This window comes from Nomascus leucogenys, chromosome 14 (assembly GCF_006542625.1).
Source record: "Nomascus leucogenys isolate Asia chromosome 14, Asia_NLE_v1, whole genome shotgun sequence".
Taxonomy (NCBI): Eukaryota; Metazoa; Chordata; class Mammalia; order Primates; family Hylobatidae; genus Nomascus; species Nomascus leucogenys.
The window spans coordinates 35,228,374-35,248,144 of NC_044394.1; the positions used below are offsets into that span (position 1 = coordinate 35,228,374).

Here is a 19,771-nt window from a genome sequence, read left to right on the forward strand (position 1 = left end):
CCCCACAGTATAGTAGGTCTGGGCTGGAGCCCAAAGATTTGCATTCCTAACAAGTTCACAGGTTATACCAATGCTGCAGGTCTGGAACCATGCTTTAAGAACGACAGCTGTTAACATATACGCTCTACCTTATAATTTCATCACTTATTTTTATTGTCTAGAAATAGTCCTGAATTATTCTCAGCATATCAGTCTGTCTTCTCGACCAGATTTCAATTCCTGCAGTGGCAGAGATTGTATATATTTTCCACCACATCAATTGGCATTATTGGACACATAGTCTACTAAGTACTTATGTACTGGGAAGAGCTTCAGAGAACTTGAAGTCTTCAAGGAGACAGGGATCAACTATGGTTAATTATAGGATTTCCACATTTTGCAAAAGATCATCTAATTTTTCCTCATCATTCATATTTGCAGAGAAAAGTCTTCATTTCCTTGAGCAATATCCTCATCTCATTAAAGAAACACTCCAGTCTTGATTTAGGAAAAAAAGATTCATTCCTTCATCCTTCCAAATAAGGTACAGTACAACTCAATAACAATGCACATTGCTGAAAAACACAATTGCGTCTTATATTGCTCACTACTCTTTAAGTATAATTCAGATATCAAGGAAAAGAACTGCTAATCACATTAACACATTACAGAAATCAAAATTAACTTATCACACAAAATAAATTAAAACATTAAATATTAACCTTTTCAGTGCAACATATACAGACGTCAGAGTAAGGAGTTCTTAAAAAAGCATCAGGTTTATTATAATAAAGATAATGAAAAGCTGACCATTTTAGTAAATTATGAAGACTAAGAAGAGAAGTTGCTTTTTCAGTACTCTCTCTCTCTGTGTGTGAACCAGTAGATCTTTCAGAAAGTCTGGTAAATCAATGGCTAGAGAGAACAGGTCTTATGTTAGAACATTTAAAAATACACGTTTGTCTTACTTCTGCAATGTGCTCTTGGTTTTGGGCATTTGAGTCATTCCTCCCTCTGTGACTGGCAGGTTGAAAGAGATTAAAGCCCAGAACCAACTAGAGGGCAGGGGTCTCCTGAGCAGTGTTAGAGCCTCATTAGTCCATCCCGGCCAAATTGACTGAAAAAGCAACTGGTGACCCATGTGCCCTCGAAAACCTGGCTTGAAGATAACAGGCAGTTTTCTGTACCTGCAAAACACAATCCCTTGAGAAGCTCCAGAAGCACAAATTCTCCTCCCTTACCAGTGTGGGTGGGTGAGTGGCAATCCCATCTTTTTCACCTTTCTCAGGAAAAAGAACTCTAGGGCCATTCTGCCCATCTCTCCTGCGGGGACACAATGGCCAGTGCATCCCTGGCTTGGTTCCACGTGTGTCCAGCTGGGGCCCTGTCTTCCAGATCAGGGTTGGCTGCTGTCTGTCTTTCCATGTAGAAGAAAACATTTCCTGCCAGGATGCTTAAAAAAAGCCACAGCCTGTAGAGCAGTGGGAAAATCCAGGCTTCATAAGAGTACTGGAGGCCTTTTAAAAAAATGTTTGTTATTTTTTTAAATGGGGGCTTTTCATTGTCTCCTGAGCCATTGGAAACAGCGATGCTCCCCACTGCCAGGTGTGTGGCAGCTTACCAGGTCAGGATGTTAAATGATTCTCTAATTGTAGTGAACAATTCATTTTCTAAAGGGCAAGGAAACACAGGGAGCTTGCAGAGATGGATTAGAAGATACGTTTTTAACCTGAAATGGAGTATTTTTACAGCTAACCAAAGACTACCATTGCCATTAAATGGCAGAGGCATCCAATGCTTATTGGTCATTTGATTTCTAAGAAAAGACCCCAAATAAGCCAGGCTGTCCTATCCTGAGGCATGGACAATGGTCCAGCCAGGCTTGCATTGATGCAGCCTCTTTTTCAGACCTGCTGGTTTCCAAAGGACTGACTTGGAAGGTACTTCTAGGGAGGCGTATATTTGAGGCCTCTCACTGTGTGTGTGTTACAGGCATGAGGTTGAGGGCACTGGCAGGTGTGACTTGCTGGACCTAGGGACCACAGCATTCACAGACACTAAATCTCAAGTCTTCACAGGGAACCTCTGCTTCTGCCATCTGTCCAACCTCATTCCCACGCCTCTGCAAAGTCTCTTGGATGCTGACTACTGATTGATAGAGGTCTAAAAACCAGTGTCCATTGACTGGTCTCTTAAGCAGGATGCTACAGTCAAGCCTCAACCCACATATCTGGCCCAAGGGATGTAAACTTGAACTTATTTTAGTAATTTAAAAACCTGGAGCTGTGTCAACTACGTTGCTAGGGGGTCAGCTCTGAACAGATCCAAGTGCTTCAGGTGTGGCATTGTTAAATAAGAGTGCCAAAAGTGAAGACAAGGGTCATAGAATTGTCTGAATTATAAAAAAAAAATAAAGAGAAAATTCATAGAAATCGTTCTTCTAGACCAAGGAAGAAGAATTAGGGGAAGACAAAATTCTCTGAAAATTTCAAGCCAATTTAACATATTTTAAATGTACCTTTCATGATGTAATAAGCTAGGTGCACTTAAGAGTTAATACATAGAAATCTTTCACTTTTCAAATATTAGTAGCGTTTCCTCACATAAAGAGTTTATATATCATTTCTTCGTTACTCTGTTTCCAAATTGTAATGAAAATTCCTAGGGACGAGCTATCCACTATGTATTTGAAGGGACCCACTGCTTCTCACAGGCAGGCCCGATGGGTCAGATGGACCCAGATGCTCAGGGGAACAATTGCTCCTTGAGGGGAAAGGAAGACCCACATAGTGGAAGTGACTTGTTAGAGTTTTTGTTAATAAAACTGGCATCCTGAATGGAAATGAAGAAAAAAAAATTACTGGAATAGTTTTTCTAGTGCTCGAAAATAAATAGCGAAGTTAAACTTCTCCTTTTAAAAATAAAGCAACAAACCAACCAAGCAACAAAATGGAAAATAAACGACTGGTCCCCCTTTCATGGATTTAGCCTGAAATGCCTATGGCTCGTGGCTAATGTTCTATTTCTAAACATACGGAGGGCTCACGAGGAAGTGAACCCATTTAATCACTGAGCAGTACAGTATGTATTGGGTTTATCCTGTGTAGACACACACACTCTTCCTCTCCCCCCAACAGAGGGGACAGATCCCTGGCTGATAGATTTGCTAAGTTTTCTCCCAGAAGGTATTGAGGCATTTACCGGCTTTGTGGCTTCAATGGCACCACTTCTGAACCCCTACCTTTTTTCCTACCAGTAACCCAGCCTCTGGTTCCAACTCCGCACCCCGGAAGACTTTTCCCAAGCCTTAGCTGTCTTGAAGAGGCCAGACATTTCTAATCAGTATAGCTTTTCAGTCAGCAACACATACATCATTAATGTAGAAGTCTGAAGGGGTTTTATACTTTTTACATTGACTTAAGAGGTTAAAAATAAAACCATTACCCATCTAATAAATAAGACGTTATCTCCAAGGGTGGTGATAGCTTGGGACAGTCTTCAATGTCATGTGTCCATGGAAGATGTTGGGCTGGTTGAGGGTCTCGTGGTTAGAGGATACAGCTTCTCTTAAAGCTGGGGTCTTCATGTGACATTAAACAGTTTCCCCTTTTTCACTTTCTTCCCCAGTAGGTGAATGACAGAAAACAATAACTATAGAAATCTCCTGTGTTGGGCAAAATTCTGTTGTGGGGAGGTGGCCCATTAAAAGGAAATATATAGCCCGGAATCCATGGCTGGCAGAAGAAAACTGCACACATCTGGACTCAGACACCAACTGATGCACACACCTCACCTAGGTGAACAGGAGTCCATCTCTTTGCAGTTCTTTTTGTGGTCCACCAATTTCTTCTCTAGGTCACACTGAATATCCCCAAGCAGACAGAGTTCTTGACAGAGTTTTGAAGGCCCACAAAAGGCCGCACAGGTGATTACAGGCCAAGTAGGAAGGTCTGCAGCACGTCCAGGCGTCTCTGGCAGTGCTGCCCTGAAGAAGCCTTTCTTTATTGATCTGCCACAGTCCACCTGGCCAAACTCCTCCTCTGGGCTCTTCAGACCACTGGCAGGAAGGAAAAACAGGTTAAGCACTGAGGGCCACACCCTGGCCACGCTGGGAAAATAAGCTTAGGAAAGAGACTTGGAGATGGCAGAGCCAATGTCACCAAGTTCTCTCGGGCAGTTAGGCCCAAGTCCATATTCTGCTGGTTCAGTCTTGGGGACCGCAACCTCTGACATTGTGCTTTCAGTGCCAAAGGAAGCTAGAGAGACTGATTGAAAGTGAGTGAGTGAGTGATAGCAGAAGGAAGGCAGATGGCGGGGAGCAGGGGGATGCCCCCTGTTGTGAGGGTCTCATTTTAATCTGACCTGCAGTCAGCTCCCGTAAGGGGTGGCTTGGTGGGCAGCCCTGGTCCAGGGCTCTGGTGGCAGAAAGGCTTCCCCTGACGCCATACAATAATGGACCCACTTATTTTTCAACAGCTGGGCCCTGAGGGTGTCCTCTGTGTCTGTCGTGGTGAGGCAGCATGGACCGTCCTCAGTTCCTGAGTTCAGCTTAGCCTGGACATCTTTCTAGGTCCTTGCCATGGTTCCTCTGGAGGTGCTCACAGGTGAGTACCCCTGGTTCACCCATCCTTTAGGCCCAGCAGGCCTGGCAGGTGCTATATGAGGTTGTGATTTGCACCATCTGAGGGAGAGGGACTTCAGTCCAGGTGGCCATCTCTAAAGGCCAGACCCATCCCCAGGCTTAGAGCTAACTTCTTAAATGTGGGTAGAGAAGAAGTGACATTAACAAGAAACTCACTCCACCCCCAAATGACTGTTAGGTTCAGACAAATGCTACAGAATCTGTTACACATTTTCTTAAAAGATTAAAAACATTTTTCTATTGGTGCTGAAAGAAAAAATAAAAATATTGACCTTCATTAGCTCAATAGATTAGCCCAAGGTAGTTGAAAGGAGATGTTGAGAGGGGGCTTTAGAGGCCCTGGTTCTCATCCTCACTCCCCCACTGATTCCCAGTGGGACCCAAGCAGGCTGTCAGCAGGCTCAGTTTACCCACATCACTCATGAACCATCCTCTTCCTAAGACCACTGTAAGGCTGAATGGATTTGCATCCTCAAGAACTGTGGCTCCTAAATCTTACGTGCTGCTCCCGCACAGTCTCTGTGTGCTCGCTTACTGTGTACAATGACTATGGTTATTGAAATAACAAACACATGTGTTCTTGGGCCTTCAGCTCCCTCCAGATGACCATGAGCTCTAATGAACACATGTGTCCAGCCTCCCAGCAGCCTTCCTCCCTACCCTCTCCATGGACCCTGGAACTTCTGAACACCAGCTGTTTACTAGGGAAGGACATCTCTGGGTGGATTCCCTTTAATGACTGTCTCCTGACCCACTGCGTCCTCAAGAAGAACTTTACGATGGGCTCTCTTGGTCAAAATCGCATCCCCGAAAAGCTGGCTGGTGTGAGACTTTTCCAGCCGTTTGGATGAAGGACTCTTCACCTCCATGAGCCCAGAGCCACTGATGCTCCAAGGAGGCTCCTGAGGTGTGAGCTGGGCCCCACATCCTGATGTCCAATCTTCTTCATGGATGTTGGCGAAAATATCCAGGAAACAAGGTAAACTTAATGAAGATCATAGGATCTAAGGGTTTTAAGGTCCTTAGAGACCTTCCGTAGGCCAAATTCCTCCTTTTACAGATGAAAAAGGGGAAGTGACTTTCTCAAGGGAAAGAGAATGAACATCTCTTGAGTGCCTACAATTTGGGTGATACACTATACTAGGTATTTTATATCAGTACTCTTCCAATTTGCACAACATCTTTCTAAGAATAAGAAAACAGGCTAAGCCAGGCACAGTGGCTCACGCCTATAATCCCAGCCCTTTGGGAGGCCGAGGCGGGCAGATCACCCGAGGTCAGGAGTTCGAGACCAGCCTGGCCAATACTGCGAAACCCTGTCTCTACTAAAAATACAAAAATTATCTGGGCATGGTGGTGGGCAGCCTGTAATCCCAGCTACTCGAGAGGCTGAGGCAGAAGAATCGCTTGAAACCAGGAGGTGGTGGTTGCAGTGAGCCGAGATCGTGCCATTGCACTCCAGCCTGGGTGACAGAGTAAGACTCCGTCTCAAAAAACCAAAAAACAAAACAAAAACACTCTGAGGCTCTGAGAGGTTGAGTAACTTGTCAAAGGTCCCACAGCCACCAGCCAGGATATAAGGGATCCCTACTAAGTAAAAGGCACCTATGAATAAACTAAACCTGACTTGGTAGAATGAAACAGTCTCTTCCTTTTCTCCCCTCTTCCTGCTTCGTTCTCCAGGAACTTCTGCCCTGACTTGGAGAAGGTGGTCGTTTTCTCCACCCAATAGTGTCTCCCACCACCGAAGAGGCTCCTTACCTGTTTCTGAGTGGCAGCAAGCGGTTCTTCCCTTCAGGAGGGCGCTGGGCTTCTCGTGCCGGCAGATGAGGGCCCGGCACCACTCACAGTGTTTTCGGACCTGGCAGCAGCTGCAAAGACACAGAGGACCCAGTCTGGGCAGGAGCCTGGCACAAGGGCCAGGGTGGCACAGCATCTGCCCTAGGGGCCTGCTGGGCAGCTCCAGCTCTAAACCAGCTCCAAACCAGCTCCCCATGGGGGCTTCTAGAGGGACAGGCACCATAGGGGGCTGAGGGCATTGTAGGGCAGTGGTTTTTTGGGGCAGATGCTGGCCAACAACAAAAGCATCTGTTGGCTGCCCTAAAGCATTTGCTCCGTTTCTGCAAGCTGACCTGGCTCCAGCTTCCCCAGCTGTCAGAGAGAACTGGTCCTCCACCCGGCTTTCTTGATAAAGAACCAGGTGGGTAACTCCACAAGTGTTAATGGCCTCAGAATTGGGACAAAGGACTGGGATAAAGTGGCCACCTCTAGCTGGCAGGGCTGTGAGGGTTTAGGAAGAGGTTATTCATCTGGTATTGCCTGTAGCAGAACACGTAACTTGGATGACTGAATTGACCATGGAAAAAAATGGAAGAATGAGTTATGGATCTCAATGGCTTTGAATCCTGCTTTCAGGACTAAAATTCTCTGGTTTTGGAACATTTACCCTCTCTGTAAACCTGTGTGACCCGGAGTCCTGAGGCATCAGGGTTATAAAGGCTCCTGCCTCCCTCTGTGGGCAGGAATGGAGGGTTTTCAGACTTTGCATGAAAAAAAAAAAAAAGCCCCCAAAGAACAGAAAAGAAAGCACTGAATGAGAGATGAGTTACCCACAGACGCTGCCAGCCATTTCCCTTGGGCTATCGTGGAGAACTTTGTTTCCACTCATTCTAACCTTAATGCATATATAATTTATGTATCCCTGGGCTAGGGCTGGAGTTAGGAGAAATTTCCTAAGGTAAGCCAGGTGGCAGAGATGAAGAAATAAGCCGTTGCTGGGCTTCTCTTGGTATCTGGTGGGCATTTCATGATTCCCATCCCAGCCCCTGTCTTGGCACTGTCCCGCAGTGAGAAGCTGGAAAGGTTACTGGAGCCCCTGAATCTTTGGACAGCAGGGCTAAGGAGGAGGTTCTGAGACCTTCCTGCCCAACCTGCTTATGTCACAGGTGAAAACCGGGAGCCCAGAGCAGTGTGCCTGGGCATGAGGCCCTCCTGAGTTGCGGAGTCTGGGCTGGAAACAGCACATCCCATGCCAGGGGGCTCTAAAGGCCTTGGTTCCAGAGCCATCAATGACTACTTTCTCACAGTCAGCCAGCCAGGTGGGCTTGTCCTTGTCACTTCTCAGACAGGAGCATCCCAGGGCAATAGGATCAAGGCCTCTAGATTCCTCCGGCGTGGGACAAGCTGGTCCCAACTTGGACCCCGCAACTCAGGAGGGCCCTAAGCGCAGGAAGCCAATAGCCTGGCAGGAGTGAGAGCTTAGTCTCTGGCTCATGGATTCTGAACTTGGTCTCTGGCAGGGAGACCAAGGCTGGGAAGGGACACAGGAGTTGGGACTGGCCGCCGCCCTGGAAATGAGAGATGCTGTCTAGGCATCTAGATCATTCCTGTTTCCAGACAATCTGCCACAATTAGCTCTTAGGTCCCCTGGGGAGGCCCACGTGGACCCCCAGTCTCGTTCCTAAGTCCCTGTGACCCTCCTGGCCATAGAAACAGGACAATGGAAGGATGGGGCGGCACACACAGCTACTGGCCATGAGAAGCAAGGCTGGCAGCTCACTAGCTTGCTCCTGCTCCTCAAGGAGGGTCCTTCCGAGTGGCAGAGCCTGGGCTGTGGCCCAGTCTGAACCAGAGCTACTTGTCTTCTCCCAGCAAACATGTTTTTTCCAGCGCCCCTGGAAGCAGAATGGATACTGCTTGGTGGGGAGGGAAAGGCCAGCCCAGCTCAGACCTCAAACCTCACCACTCAGTGCTGCCTTGGTCCAGGAGAAGGATGTGAGCAGGTTGTGGCTACTGTCAACGAGCTGGGGCTCTAACGGGTGCCTCGTTGTTACCAGAACCAGGGCCATGTGTTTCAGATGTCTCAATAGCCACAAACCAAAGGGACAGTTTGTTTATCTGCCCAAATCTTAGGCAACCTTGGAGGGTGTAAGTCTGGCTTCCTGCATCGACACGTAGCTACTGACCACAACCTTGCCAGAGGGGCCCATCCACTGACCATCTCCACCATGAGTTAACCTACACTGAATTGAATGGCAGCCTTTAACTGTTCTGTGACTTCCTTGTGCATATCCAATTAGGTATATTAGGTTGGTGCAAAAGTAATTGTGGTTTTGGCCTTAAAAAGTAATGGTGAAAACTGCAATTACTTTTGCACCAACTTAATAAATCCCCTAAGACTCAGACTTTAGATATTTCCAGGGAATAAATCTGGCATAGTTCCAAATGCTAGGATTATTGCACTGTATTCCCAGGGTCTCTGACCCTGCACAGCAGTCCAGTCAAGAGATATGGGCAAGCAAATGGGGCCAGGACACACCTGAAAAGGTCTCCCCTGGTCTAGGCCCCAGGGAGGCTTCCTGGAAGATACAACACAGCAACTGAGTTTTGGAAGATGAGGAGGGGCAGAGAAGTGGACAAAGAGGAAGGGCTGTGCAGAGTGATGGTCATCAGCCTGTAACAGCAACAATGGCCCTCGACATGGTTTAGTATTTGCAAAGTGACTTCTGCAGAGAGGAAGTACTTCTGCTGCGGATGGAAGGAGGCTAGGAGCTGTCTCTAGTCCTCTCTGGAGCACCTGCCCACTTCATCACTATTCTGAAGACTCCAACACAACCGTGGAAAGAATGAGCATGCCTTTGGTTCTGCACTGGCCTCCACAGTGCACGAACCCCCCAGCTGGGGATCCACCCAGGATGCACGAGGCCTTCATGCAGCTTGGCTGCCACGCCATGCCAACAGTCATCAAAGTAGCATTTAGCTTTCCTGACAGCACTCAGACATCGCAGAAATAAGCTGTGCTGAGGTGGCCCTGTTATCTGGATATACTGCGGATGTCCCTTGTAGGGGAGGCGGGCAGGGGACCTGGCCTTAGGGGCAGCAAGTACTCACTGTATCAGCACACATGTGATGATAAGGACAGCCAGGGCCACGATGGAGACCACCACCAAGGCGGTGATGGCCTGCTTCTTCTGGCTGGCGGCCACCACGGCCAGGAGGTCTGCATGCTCACAGCGTGCACCAACGTACCCAGAATGGCAGCTGGGGAAGAAAGGAACGTCAGTGCACTCTCCTGACAAAAGGTCTTGTTATCCTAGCTCTCCAGGGAGGGCTTTCCTGGAGGGACCCAGAGCCTGCAGGTAAAGCCCAAAGGGGCTCTGTCAGCTTTTGCAATTGGAGGGAAAGGTGTCAGCAAAATGCCTATTTCCCTGCTGCAGGCACCACTGCTTATGTGGAGAAGGAGGGGAAATCTAATCCTGATCATCTGCGGATGCAAGCTGTGGCTGAAGCAATCCGTGACTATTGTGACTGTGCCAAATCCTGGAGGAATAAAGGCAGCAAATGCGTTCATGACACAAGCTTCATTTTGGCAGTTCATAAAAAATCCAGGTTAGTTTTAAACCAAATGTGTATTTTCAGAATTTCCGGTGATGAGAAAGAAAACACCTGAAACCAGTGAAGACATAGGCTTGTGGTTTGCCTTTTTATCTTCTTCAAGTTTAATTAGTTCTTCAAGTATTTACCAGGTTACTCAGCACCACTACCTGGTCATTGTAGGACTGGAGAAGTCACTACTCTCCTGTGAACCCTGGTGTTCTCTTGTCCATCAATACCTGGCCTACCTCCACCCAGGCTTAGTAAAGGCACAAGCAAGTTCATGTTTGAATGTGCGTGTAGCCTGTACAGTGTGGTGCTAATACCAGGTGATGTAATTCCTGGTATTGTTACCATTCAGAATCAGTCCTGGACATCAAGATTTTTAAAGCTCCCCGCTGATTCCAGTGGGCAGAGGAGGGCGATTCATTCAGAGGTTCTTTGGTATTAATCTTTCAATCACAGCCCCCTGCTATGCACGAGTTGGTCTCAAAGGTGCTTCAGGATGTGCCCTGGCCATAAGGATGGGATGGTCATTTTCTTTTACAGGCATCCCCTCACCCTGAGCCACTAATCCCCCAAGCATGTGATTCTTCTTAATAAAAGATACTTAGCTTAGACACTGGTCCCTTTGTTACTTTGTTTTTCCCTTTGAATAGAGTAATGTTCTTATCGTCAATAGAAATCTAAGATCGCCACCTCCTTTGCCAGGCGGGACTTTTTTTTTTTTTTTTTTTTTTGAGATGGAGTCTCGCTCTTGTGCCCAGCCTGGAGTGCAGTGGCGGGATCTCGGCTCACTGCAACCTCTGTCTCCATTGTGCATCTCAATTCTGGCTACCTTTTCCACCTGGAATATCATTCCTCACTCTCCTCCTCAGGCTCCATCCCAAAGACCACATTCTCCAGAAGGATGTAATTTACAGACTTGTTCACATTCATTTTTGTCATCCATCCATCCATTCTTCCACAGCTCACTTGGATCTCCCTAACCTCTCCTCCATGAACCCCCCCAGGACTATGCCCACCTTTCTGACTGCTCTTCTCTGACCAGCTTCACTTCTGGTCCCAGCCTTCTTGCTCTTGCAGGGCAGGGCTTAGCTCTACAGAAACCTCTGGTGAACCACTGAACAGAATGGGGCCGGGAAGCCTGGGCTTTGGAGTGGATTATCAGATCTGTAACCAGGAGTTGTAGACAAGCCAATGCTTGTTCAAGTGGTTCTCCTGCCTCAGCCTCCCGAGTAGCTGGGATTACAGGCAGATGCCACCACGCCCAGCTAATTTTTGTATTTTTAGGAGAGACGGGGTTTCACCATGTTGGCCAGGCTGGTCTCGAGCTCTTGACCTCAGTTGATCCACCCACCTCGGCCTCCCAAAGTGCTGGGATTATAGGCGTGAATCACAGCGCCCGGCCTGCTGGTGGGGACTTCTTAGCAGAGCAGCCCCATATCATATGCTAGATTTAAAGTTTTGTTTAGTTTTGTTTTCCCCCAGCCATGGCAGTGATAGCTAAACTTTTCTAAAGAGTTTATCTTTTGATTAATTAGCTAGCCTCTAACCTTCACTTTTAGATTAAAAGGCCTTTGAAGACCAGGCACACTGAGAGAGGATCACAGAACTCTGAATAAGAGCACTGACTTTCAACGGCTCAGGGGCTATGGGACAGGGGCAGGATTTTGTTTGTTTGTTTGCTGGCTTTGATTTTAATAACAAAATTACATAAAGGCAAAGGTCAAGAAACAGCTCTCCCTGCAGGCACTGGCCCTTTCCTATGAGGCGGAGGCGAAGAGTGGACCAGACTCCAGGCTGAGAGGTGATAAGCAACAGGCTTAGGCAGTGCATAAATCTAAGCCATCCATATCTCAAGAAAATCCTGCAAAGGGTCCCTCCCTCTAGCTCCTCCTCAAGTTTTCACCCTGCACCCAGATGGCTGTCCAACCTTCCAGATGGGGTCCCTGAGTCGTGCACTTCCTCTGTGATATCTAGCCCTCTCTCCTGCAGGGGCCCTAATCCACCCCTGTACTTTATCTCCCACCCACCTAGGTTCCAGCCAATCCAAGTTGTTGCCACTCCCCACCCCCAGCCCAGCGTTAAATCCACACGCTGCACCTAGCACAGTTCCCAGCATGTGGGGACTCAGGACACACCTGCAGAATGAATGAACAACTACCCTCCATTGTGCATCTCAACTCTGGCTACCTTTTCCACCTGGAATATCATTCCTCACTCTCCTCCTCAGGCTCCATCCCAAGGACCACATTCTCCAGAAGGATGTAATTTACAGACTTGTTCACATTCATTTTTGTCATCCATCCATCCATCCATTCTTCCACAGCTCACTTGGATCTCCCTAACCTCTCCTCCATGAACCCCCCCAGGACTATGCCCACCTTTCTGACTGCTCTTCTCTGACCAGCTTCACTTCTGGTCCCAGGCTTCTTGCTCTTGCAGGGCAGGGCTTAGCTCTACAGAAACCTCTGGTGAACCACTGAACAGAATGGGGCCGAGGAGCCTGGGCTTTGGAGTGGATTATCAGATCTGTAACCAGGAGTTGTAGACAAGCCAATGCAGAGTCTTTTGTGAAAGGCTCAGCATACAGGAAGGTGAGCAATCCGTGACAATTTCACACAGCTTGAAACGTTTCTACTTTAACCAGCAGGCTCTGGGAAAGAGGGATTCTAGCACCTCGCCTATTATTTGGCTCTAAAAACACTACGATTTAACACATCAATACTGGAGACCCCAATACATTTCATTTAAATAAAATAGTGGCAGCCAAGTGCTAATTACAACACATAACATTTACTGCAAGCATTAGGCTGAACTCCTACATGAATCATCTCTTTTAATCCCAGCAATCACAACTGACCTGTGAGGTTGCGGCTATAAGGCTATTACTTACCTTGTTTGACAGATGAAGAAACAAAAGCTTCTAGAGGTTTGGGGACTAACAGTCTCACCCAGTAAGGCTACCTTTCTGGGTTAATGCAAGTTGGTTTGGAAGATACCCTGGGCTAGTGATTTAGTGACAAACACAATTCTGATCAGGCACAAGAGATGGGCTACTGATTGTCCTGGAGCGAGGTCTCCTTGCTGTCAGTGCGGCAACGTGCAAAGGTGCCCCCAGACAGTCTTAACGCACCGAGGGAGATAACCCCCTGGGCTGGGACACACCTTGCTGACTTTCCACGCTTTTTCTACCAGAGGAACATTTGCCATTCATGCATGCTGGCCCCTGCAAATCAGCTCTGCTTTAAAACCGCCCCAGCAGGAGCCCCAGCCCCTTAGGAAAGTCTTCATGCCAACAAGAATGCCTATCAGTCTAGTGTAATAGCTGCAAATGCTCAACTCCCAGTCCCACAGAGTGAGGGAGCCCAACATGCTTCTGAGCGAACACTTCCCCAAGGTGGGAGGCACAGGAGGCACCTAGGTAACTGCCTCATCGTTGGGACTCCAGGTCATGACCTAGAAGAGCTCCAAGAACAGTGCGTCTTAGCCCCAAGCAGCCCAGTGGGTCTCATCTACAGCTGGGACCTCCTCGATCAAAATCTCTCTGCAAATGGGGCCTGGACATTTTAAAGAAAGGGCCAAAAGGTAATTCTGACACGGCCAGAGTTGAGAGCCACCATGAAGTTTTTAACAGTGAAACCAACGTTTCTCAACCTTGGCTGCCCATTGAAATTGCATGTAGAGCTTTCAAAAATCCTGATGTCCAGGCCACACCTTTAGATCAATTAAATCAGAATCTCTGGGAGTCAGTCCTGGGCATCAAGATTTTTAAAGCTCCCAGCTGATTCCAGTGGGCAGGGGAGGGCAATCCTTTCTCTTCCTAATTGTAATAACAGAAATGCTTCTCGGCTGCTCTTTATGATGGAAAAAGAAAAAGGTTTGGTGACATACTTAAAAAAAAAAAACTTCCCAAGCTTCTACTAATATTAGACTTAATTATGCTCATTATTTTAGGCACAAGTCACAGAAGGAGTGGGAAGAGTCACCTCACCTGGCTGCAAATGAATCACACTCGATCCAGCTGCTGTTCTCTCCTTTGCCTCAGGTAGGCGCTGGTTCTCAACTGGCTGCACATTCCACAGGGCTATGAGGCAGTGGGTGCACGAGGACCAAGGGCACGTGTATTGGGCTCACGCATTCTCAGCCTTTCAAGAACCAGATTCACCAAGTCCTATAACCTCTATGCTCTGGGGGCTGGGGAGGAGAGGGCTGGAGTATGGTCAGCCCTACTTACATACTCCTTCCGGCAGGACCTCACAACATCCCTTGGCTGCGGTGATGGTGCCAACAGCGGCCACAATAGCAAACACTTGAGCTCATATGCTGTGCTGGGAACTGGGCTTGAATGTTCTCCAGTGCTGCCTAATAGAACTTTCCGTGATCATGACAGTCTATATCTGGGCAGATGAATACAGCAGCCACTAGCTACCCTGAGGTATTACATCCTTAAAATGTGGCTAGTGAGACTGAGAAACTAAATTTTAATCAATTAATTTAAGTAGTCCCTCCCACTACTTAAGAGTCCAGTAGCTCTTGTCATAGGCAGCAATTGCTCTCTATATATTATCATCACTGGGTCCCCATTACAATCCTATGAAGTATTAGTATCCTCATTTTGTGCACAAAGAAACAGAGGCTTAAAGGGGTCAAGTCACTTGCATGGGAGACTCAGCTGGACTTTATGTTGGTCTTCCTGACCTCCCATCCATGCCTTTAACTGTGGTGTCCTCCTGCCTGGTGTGTGACCCCCACTCTGGGAGGACCTGCACTTTCTCCAGACCTGTGGATGGGAGTGATGTCATCCTTCTTAACCCTACCCCCACCACCTGCTGATAGATCTATGTAAGGGGGCTCGAGTACCAACAAGAAAACTGTCCCCAATCCTAATCTCTGGGGAGGCGCCACCTTGGTCACACAGGCAGCCAGTTATGAACTGATGGCGGTCAGGTCTCTTCAGGTGTTTAACTCTGTTTAGATTCCACTGGAAGGTTCTGTGGCCAGGGCCAGGTGGAATGTTTCCCTTGGCTGACAGGAATTTGCTTTCATACTTTGCTGTGGGAAAGTTGTCAGGGAGTTGGGTCACCAAGGAGCATTTGGGACAGGTAAGAAACTTCAAACTGGTTGCCAGGGGTAAACTTGTCACCTGGGTGGCTTCCTTCAACGGTTTTCCTTTGTTTGAAGGCTGCTGCAGGCAGCAGACCAATGGTGTGAGGAATCCGCCTCAGGGAAAAAGTGATGAGAGTCCTAACCCTGCATTTCTATAGCTTTACTGTCTTTGCAAATTCTCCTCCCATTAGTTTTCTGATGTGGTTGGGACTAGGGGATTTATTAAAGGGAGCTGTAAAATACCATCTAGGCTTCACCTGAAGCATAAATATCTAAGGCTAGTTTTCACCACCTTTGGCAGTCTGTGACTAGTTATTTGTTTAAACTTTTTTTTCTTTCCCTCATTTTATAGCGTGAGATGTCATTTTAGGTTCTCTGGAAACCTAAAGACTGTTGTTCTTATGGAGGACGGAGTTTAAGACTTATGATATTTTAGAAAGTGCTCCCTCTCTCGAGACTAGAATCCTGGCTCCCTGTGGGTTTGCTTGATGAGGCCATGACAGATGGGGCCTGACCTCAGGGTATGTCAGATTTATTGACCAGGATGTGTGTGTCAGCTTCCCAGGGCTGGGCGAGTCACAGGAGCAGGGACAGAATGTTCTGCTTTCTCTGCATGCACTCAAGAGTTTCTGGTCTAGTGGGAATTCATTAATTAGAACATTCTTTTGGGTACTGTAAATACAAAAAGGGATAAGGTGTGGTTCTGTCTTCCCAGAGCTCACAAGCCATCAGGGGGGTAAGGAGTGCCGTCAGAGGGGCCTGCAGAGGACCCTGTCCCAGGGCTGAACACATGCAAGCCCCAAGGGGTCCCAGGGAGGGCAAAGTGAGCCAAGTGGCCTGGTGTAAGCAGAGCAGCAGGGCAACAGGTGACCAGGGACCAGTGTTCCACGTTGCTGTCGGGAATTTTGGGGAGAGGTGGAGAATGAAGGGCTGGAGAGCGCGAGCCCTATCAGGGGCGGCACACCTGAGTGAGTCCCAGCTGAGGGGCTGCGTTTGGAAGTTCAGGCCCGGTGTTGCCATTCTGCTTATTCAAGAGGAGCTGGACGTCTGCATGGAAATGTGAAATCTGCCTTCTAAAATGCTGACAACTGATTAAAGCCATCTAAGAACAGTGTGGCTCACTATCTGTTGCCATGTAAAGCATTTCTGTAGACTGAATAGTGTCCCTGGGCCATCAAGATCCAGGGGGGAAGCTGAGGTAAAGAGGTGTAATTGTTTGCATGGCCATGCCTCCCCCAAGATGGTCAGCTTTTCCAAATGTGAGTATGTCTCAGCTGTCTCTGTAGCCCCGCACTTGGCCCATAGGAAAAACTTGTTATGAGTTTGTGGTCAGGGGACTGAGCTTGGGGATGACCCTGACCTTTCTCAGGGGAAGGGTTAATTTGCAGGGGAAAATGCCTGGAAACAAAAGAGCTGAGTGGTTTGAGGTGAATTTTGCCAAGCAGAGGCACAGCAGCCTCTGGGCAGCAGCTGGGAGCATGGGTTCTGGCGCTGGAATGATGGGACTGAACCCCACCTCTGCCAGTTACTAGCTCTGGGACTCTGGGCAAGTTTCTCAACTTCTCTGAACCCCGGCTTTCTCACTTACACAACAAGGGTAATAATCCCTACTTGAGAGGGGAGTTGTGAGGGATCCATGGTTATGGTATGCAGAGTGCTGGGTACCATGCCTGCCATGAACTAAGCTTTTATTGAGCACTTACTATTATTATTAATAGTAATGTGTATGATGTGAATGTGGAGAGATGGCCAATCACCCTGATTAGCAAAGTGTAAGGGTGTGTGAATGTGATGGACAGTTATATTCCCTTTGGCCAAGAGCAGGGCTTGGGACTAAGGGGAATGGGAGAGCAGTCACCCACCCTAGCATTCAGAAGGCTTCCAACAGCTGAAGAGGGGGCTCCTCTACCACACAGGTGGCTGTGGCTTGGCTTGCCTGGCTGCCAGCTCTTGGAAAATTTACACCAGCCCTGATCTGGTGGGGAGGGCACCTGAGGAAGAAAAACTGAGCTTCTGACTCACTTTGGGTCAGAACTTGGTAAAGACCTGCCCTTTTTCTCCAAAGAGGATTCTCTCAACTCATAGCCCAGTACACAAGAGGCCCTGTATGCTTGATTCTGGGCCGACCCCTGGACGTGGCTGGTGGGAGAGTACCTTCTGCCTGTTGTACAGGGAAGCTTTCTGATATCTGGGTCAAGAGGGCAAACTTCCTTCAGGGCCAGTGTTTTTCCACAATGACAAGGGCACTCATGAAAACAACCCCATCAGTCCCCCAGGGGCCCCTAGTATGTTAATTATTAATAAGAATGATAATCATGAATAATGACAGTGTCTATCATCATCATCGTGCTTTGTATTAACAGGGTGCGGAGGCCTGCCATCTGGAGGAGTTTCTTAGCCCTGCGGTGTTCCGAGGAGGAGGGTGGCCAGTGTGCCTCTCCTTCTTCCTCTCCAGGTGAGGCTCAGAGGCACCCTGAGGGGCCTGCCCAGGCTCATACAGCTGCACCTCAGACAGAGGAAAGCCCTGCCCACACCGCCTACTGCAGCAGGCTCTCCTGGTCCCCAGGCTCCTGGGCTGATGCATCTGATGGCCTTAAGTATCATGGCTAAGAACTCAGCTTCAGGAGCCAACGAGGCTGGTTCAAGTCCAGGCCCTGCCATGCGGGCTGGGTATAGCCTCTCTTTCTTCTTCATGGGGTCAGTATGATTAAATGAGTTAGCACATGGATTGTACTTCAAACAGTACTTGACATGAAGCCAAAACTTTAATAGGTGCCAGTTTTTATTAACGATTAGTATGAAACTGCCAATCCTCAACCATGTTTGACCTACAAAAATGGCAATTTCATATGGATCCATGACTCTTAACTTGGGGGCAATTTTGCCCTGCAGAGGACATTTGACAATGTCTGGAGATATTTTTGATTGGCATGGCCAGGGCTAGTAGTGCTATTGGCATCTAGTAGATAGAGGCCAGGGATACCGCTGACATCCTTCAGTATACAGGTCAGTTTCCACAACAGAATGACCCAGCTCCAAATGTAATAGTGCCAAGGTTCAATATAGGTCCCCCTAGTAGTATTCTATTATAGACAGACTGATTGTCTTTGACTATGTCTTTCTGAAACCCACATGGCTTCCATTGCCTAAAGAATAAAGACAGCTTTCAACAGGCTCTGGCCTCCAATTTATCTCTAAGCTTGTCTCCTCTCTGTCTCCCTGGTGTAGCCACACTGATCTGCATTAGCAGGTCCCCTGAGCACGTGAGGCCTGGAACAACCTCTCTACTCCCCCCAACTGGTCTAACCCTAACACCTGCTCTGGGAAGCTTTCTTTGAGTGACTTTCTTCCCCAACCTGGCTGACTGTGGCAATCACCGTGCCTCTGAACTAACATGATTCCCAGGTCCCACTCCTGGAGATTCTGATTCTGTAGGTCAGAGCAGGGTTCAGTAATACTTCAAGAAGCCCCTCAAGGAGGATGATGCTCAGCCAGGTGTGGAGACCGCCATGCATGTCTTGCATCTTTATTTCTAAGTTGCTCCTCGTTCTGTTACCATTTATGTACACTAGCCCTTTGCCTACGCTTCTGGCTTGTTTTATGAGCTGGATTGTGAAGATGCTGGAGGGCAGAGACCACATCTTAGAGACTTTGGCCACTCAAAGGTATCCATCCCAGTGCCTTGTGCTCCAGAAATTCTAAGTTATGAATTAAATATGAATCCAAGAATTTTCAGACTTTGCTAAACCCATGAATGACCTGAGATGCTTGTTAAAAATGCAGAGCCCCAGGCTTGAACTTCCTGGGGTTCTGCCTCAGTGGCTGTGGGCTGGGAGCCCTGGAACCTGGATTTTTAGCCATCTGGTTTTGAAAAAGGTGTCCCTCAGCCCACTGTTCCAATCCTCTGACACATCTGGCTCCAAGGGTCTTGGGGCCTCTGGCAAGTCTTGTGAAGGTAAATGCTCTTCTAATTGGATGCTGGACTGACCCCAGCCCCAGATCTCCAGGAGAACAGGGGATACTTACACACATGCTGGCTTGTCCTCCTGCACCAAAAACCTGCAGGTTCCATGGAAGCAGAACTGAGTGTGGGAATCTGGGCAGTCATTAAAATGGGACACCACTGCTGCGGCCACGGGCGGGTCTGCTGGGGGAGAGGAAAGATGCGGGCTCAGATCCAGGAACAGCTGACGTGCATACCCCACACCTCCCACCCTACCAGTCAAGAAGGTGGAGCCCCTGATGGCTGGGACTTTGGGTTCTCACCTGGGGCACACCCTCCTCAGCTCTCACTTTCTAAAGCCTAAGACAGGCCTAGAGCTCCTGTATAGCATGCTTTCCAGCTTTTTGTTTTTGTAAACAGCAAAACAAATTTCCCCCCAAACTGACGTAATTCAAAGATAACAGAGCAATTTTACTATTTCAACACAAGAGCTACCTAATTTCACTTTTGCAAAGTGACAGTGATTTTTTTTTAGATAGCTTTCATAAGAATCTGTTTTGAAAGCAAGAGAACAGAAAGGTACAAAAGAATATTTTGTAACCATTAAATTGATGCAGAAGCAGAAGAGTTAATGATGCAAAAAGGTGCTTATGATATATAGTAAGTTAAGTAAATGGGTTTCCAGTATTGTCTATATAGTATGATCCTCCTTAAAAAAAAAA

At 47.8% G+C, this 19,771-nt stretch overlaps 1 protein-coding gene across 3 annotated transcripts in view; it reads right to left on the reverse strand.

Moving 5' to 3' along the window:
• Window positions 1-478: 478 nt before the first annotated feature.
• Window positions 479-19,771, reverse strand: part of TGFA (transforming growth factor alpha) — a 107,690-nt gene continuing 88,397 nt past the window's right edge. For 2 of the 3 annotated variants that reach the window (XM_003262520.4, XM_012501117.2), the window contains exons 3-6: window positions 19,133-19,253; window positions 9,512-9,661; window positions 6,383-6,492; window positions 479-4,036 (exon numbers count right to left, since the gene is read on the reverse strand). In XM_003262520.4, the coding sequence (XP_003262568.1) occupies window positions 4,029-4,036; window positions 6,383-6,492; window positions 9,512-9,661; window positions 19,133-19,253 (389 nt within the window). In that variant the 3' untranslated portion in view covers window positions 479-4,028. The remainder of the gene's footprint in view (window positions 4,037-6,382; window positions 6,493-9,511; window positions 9,662-19,132; window positions 19,254-19,771) is intronic. The other variant, XM_012501118.2, reaches the window with a different exon arrangement.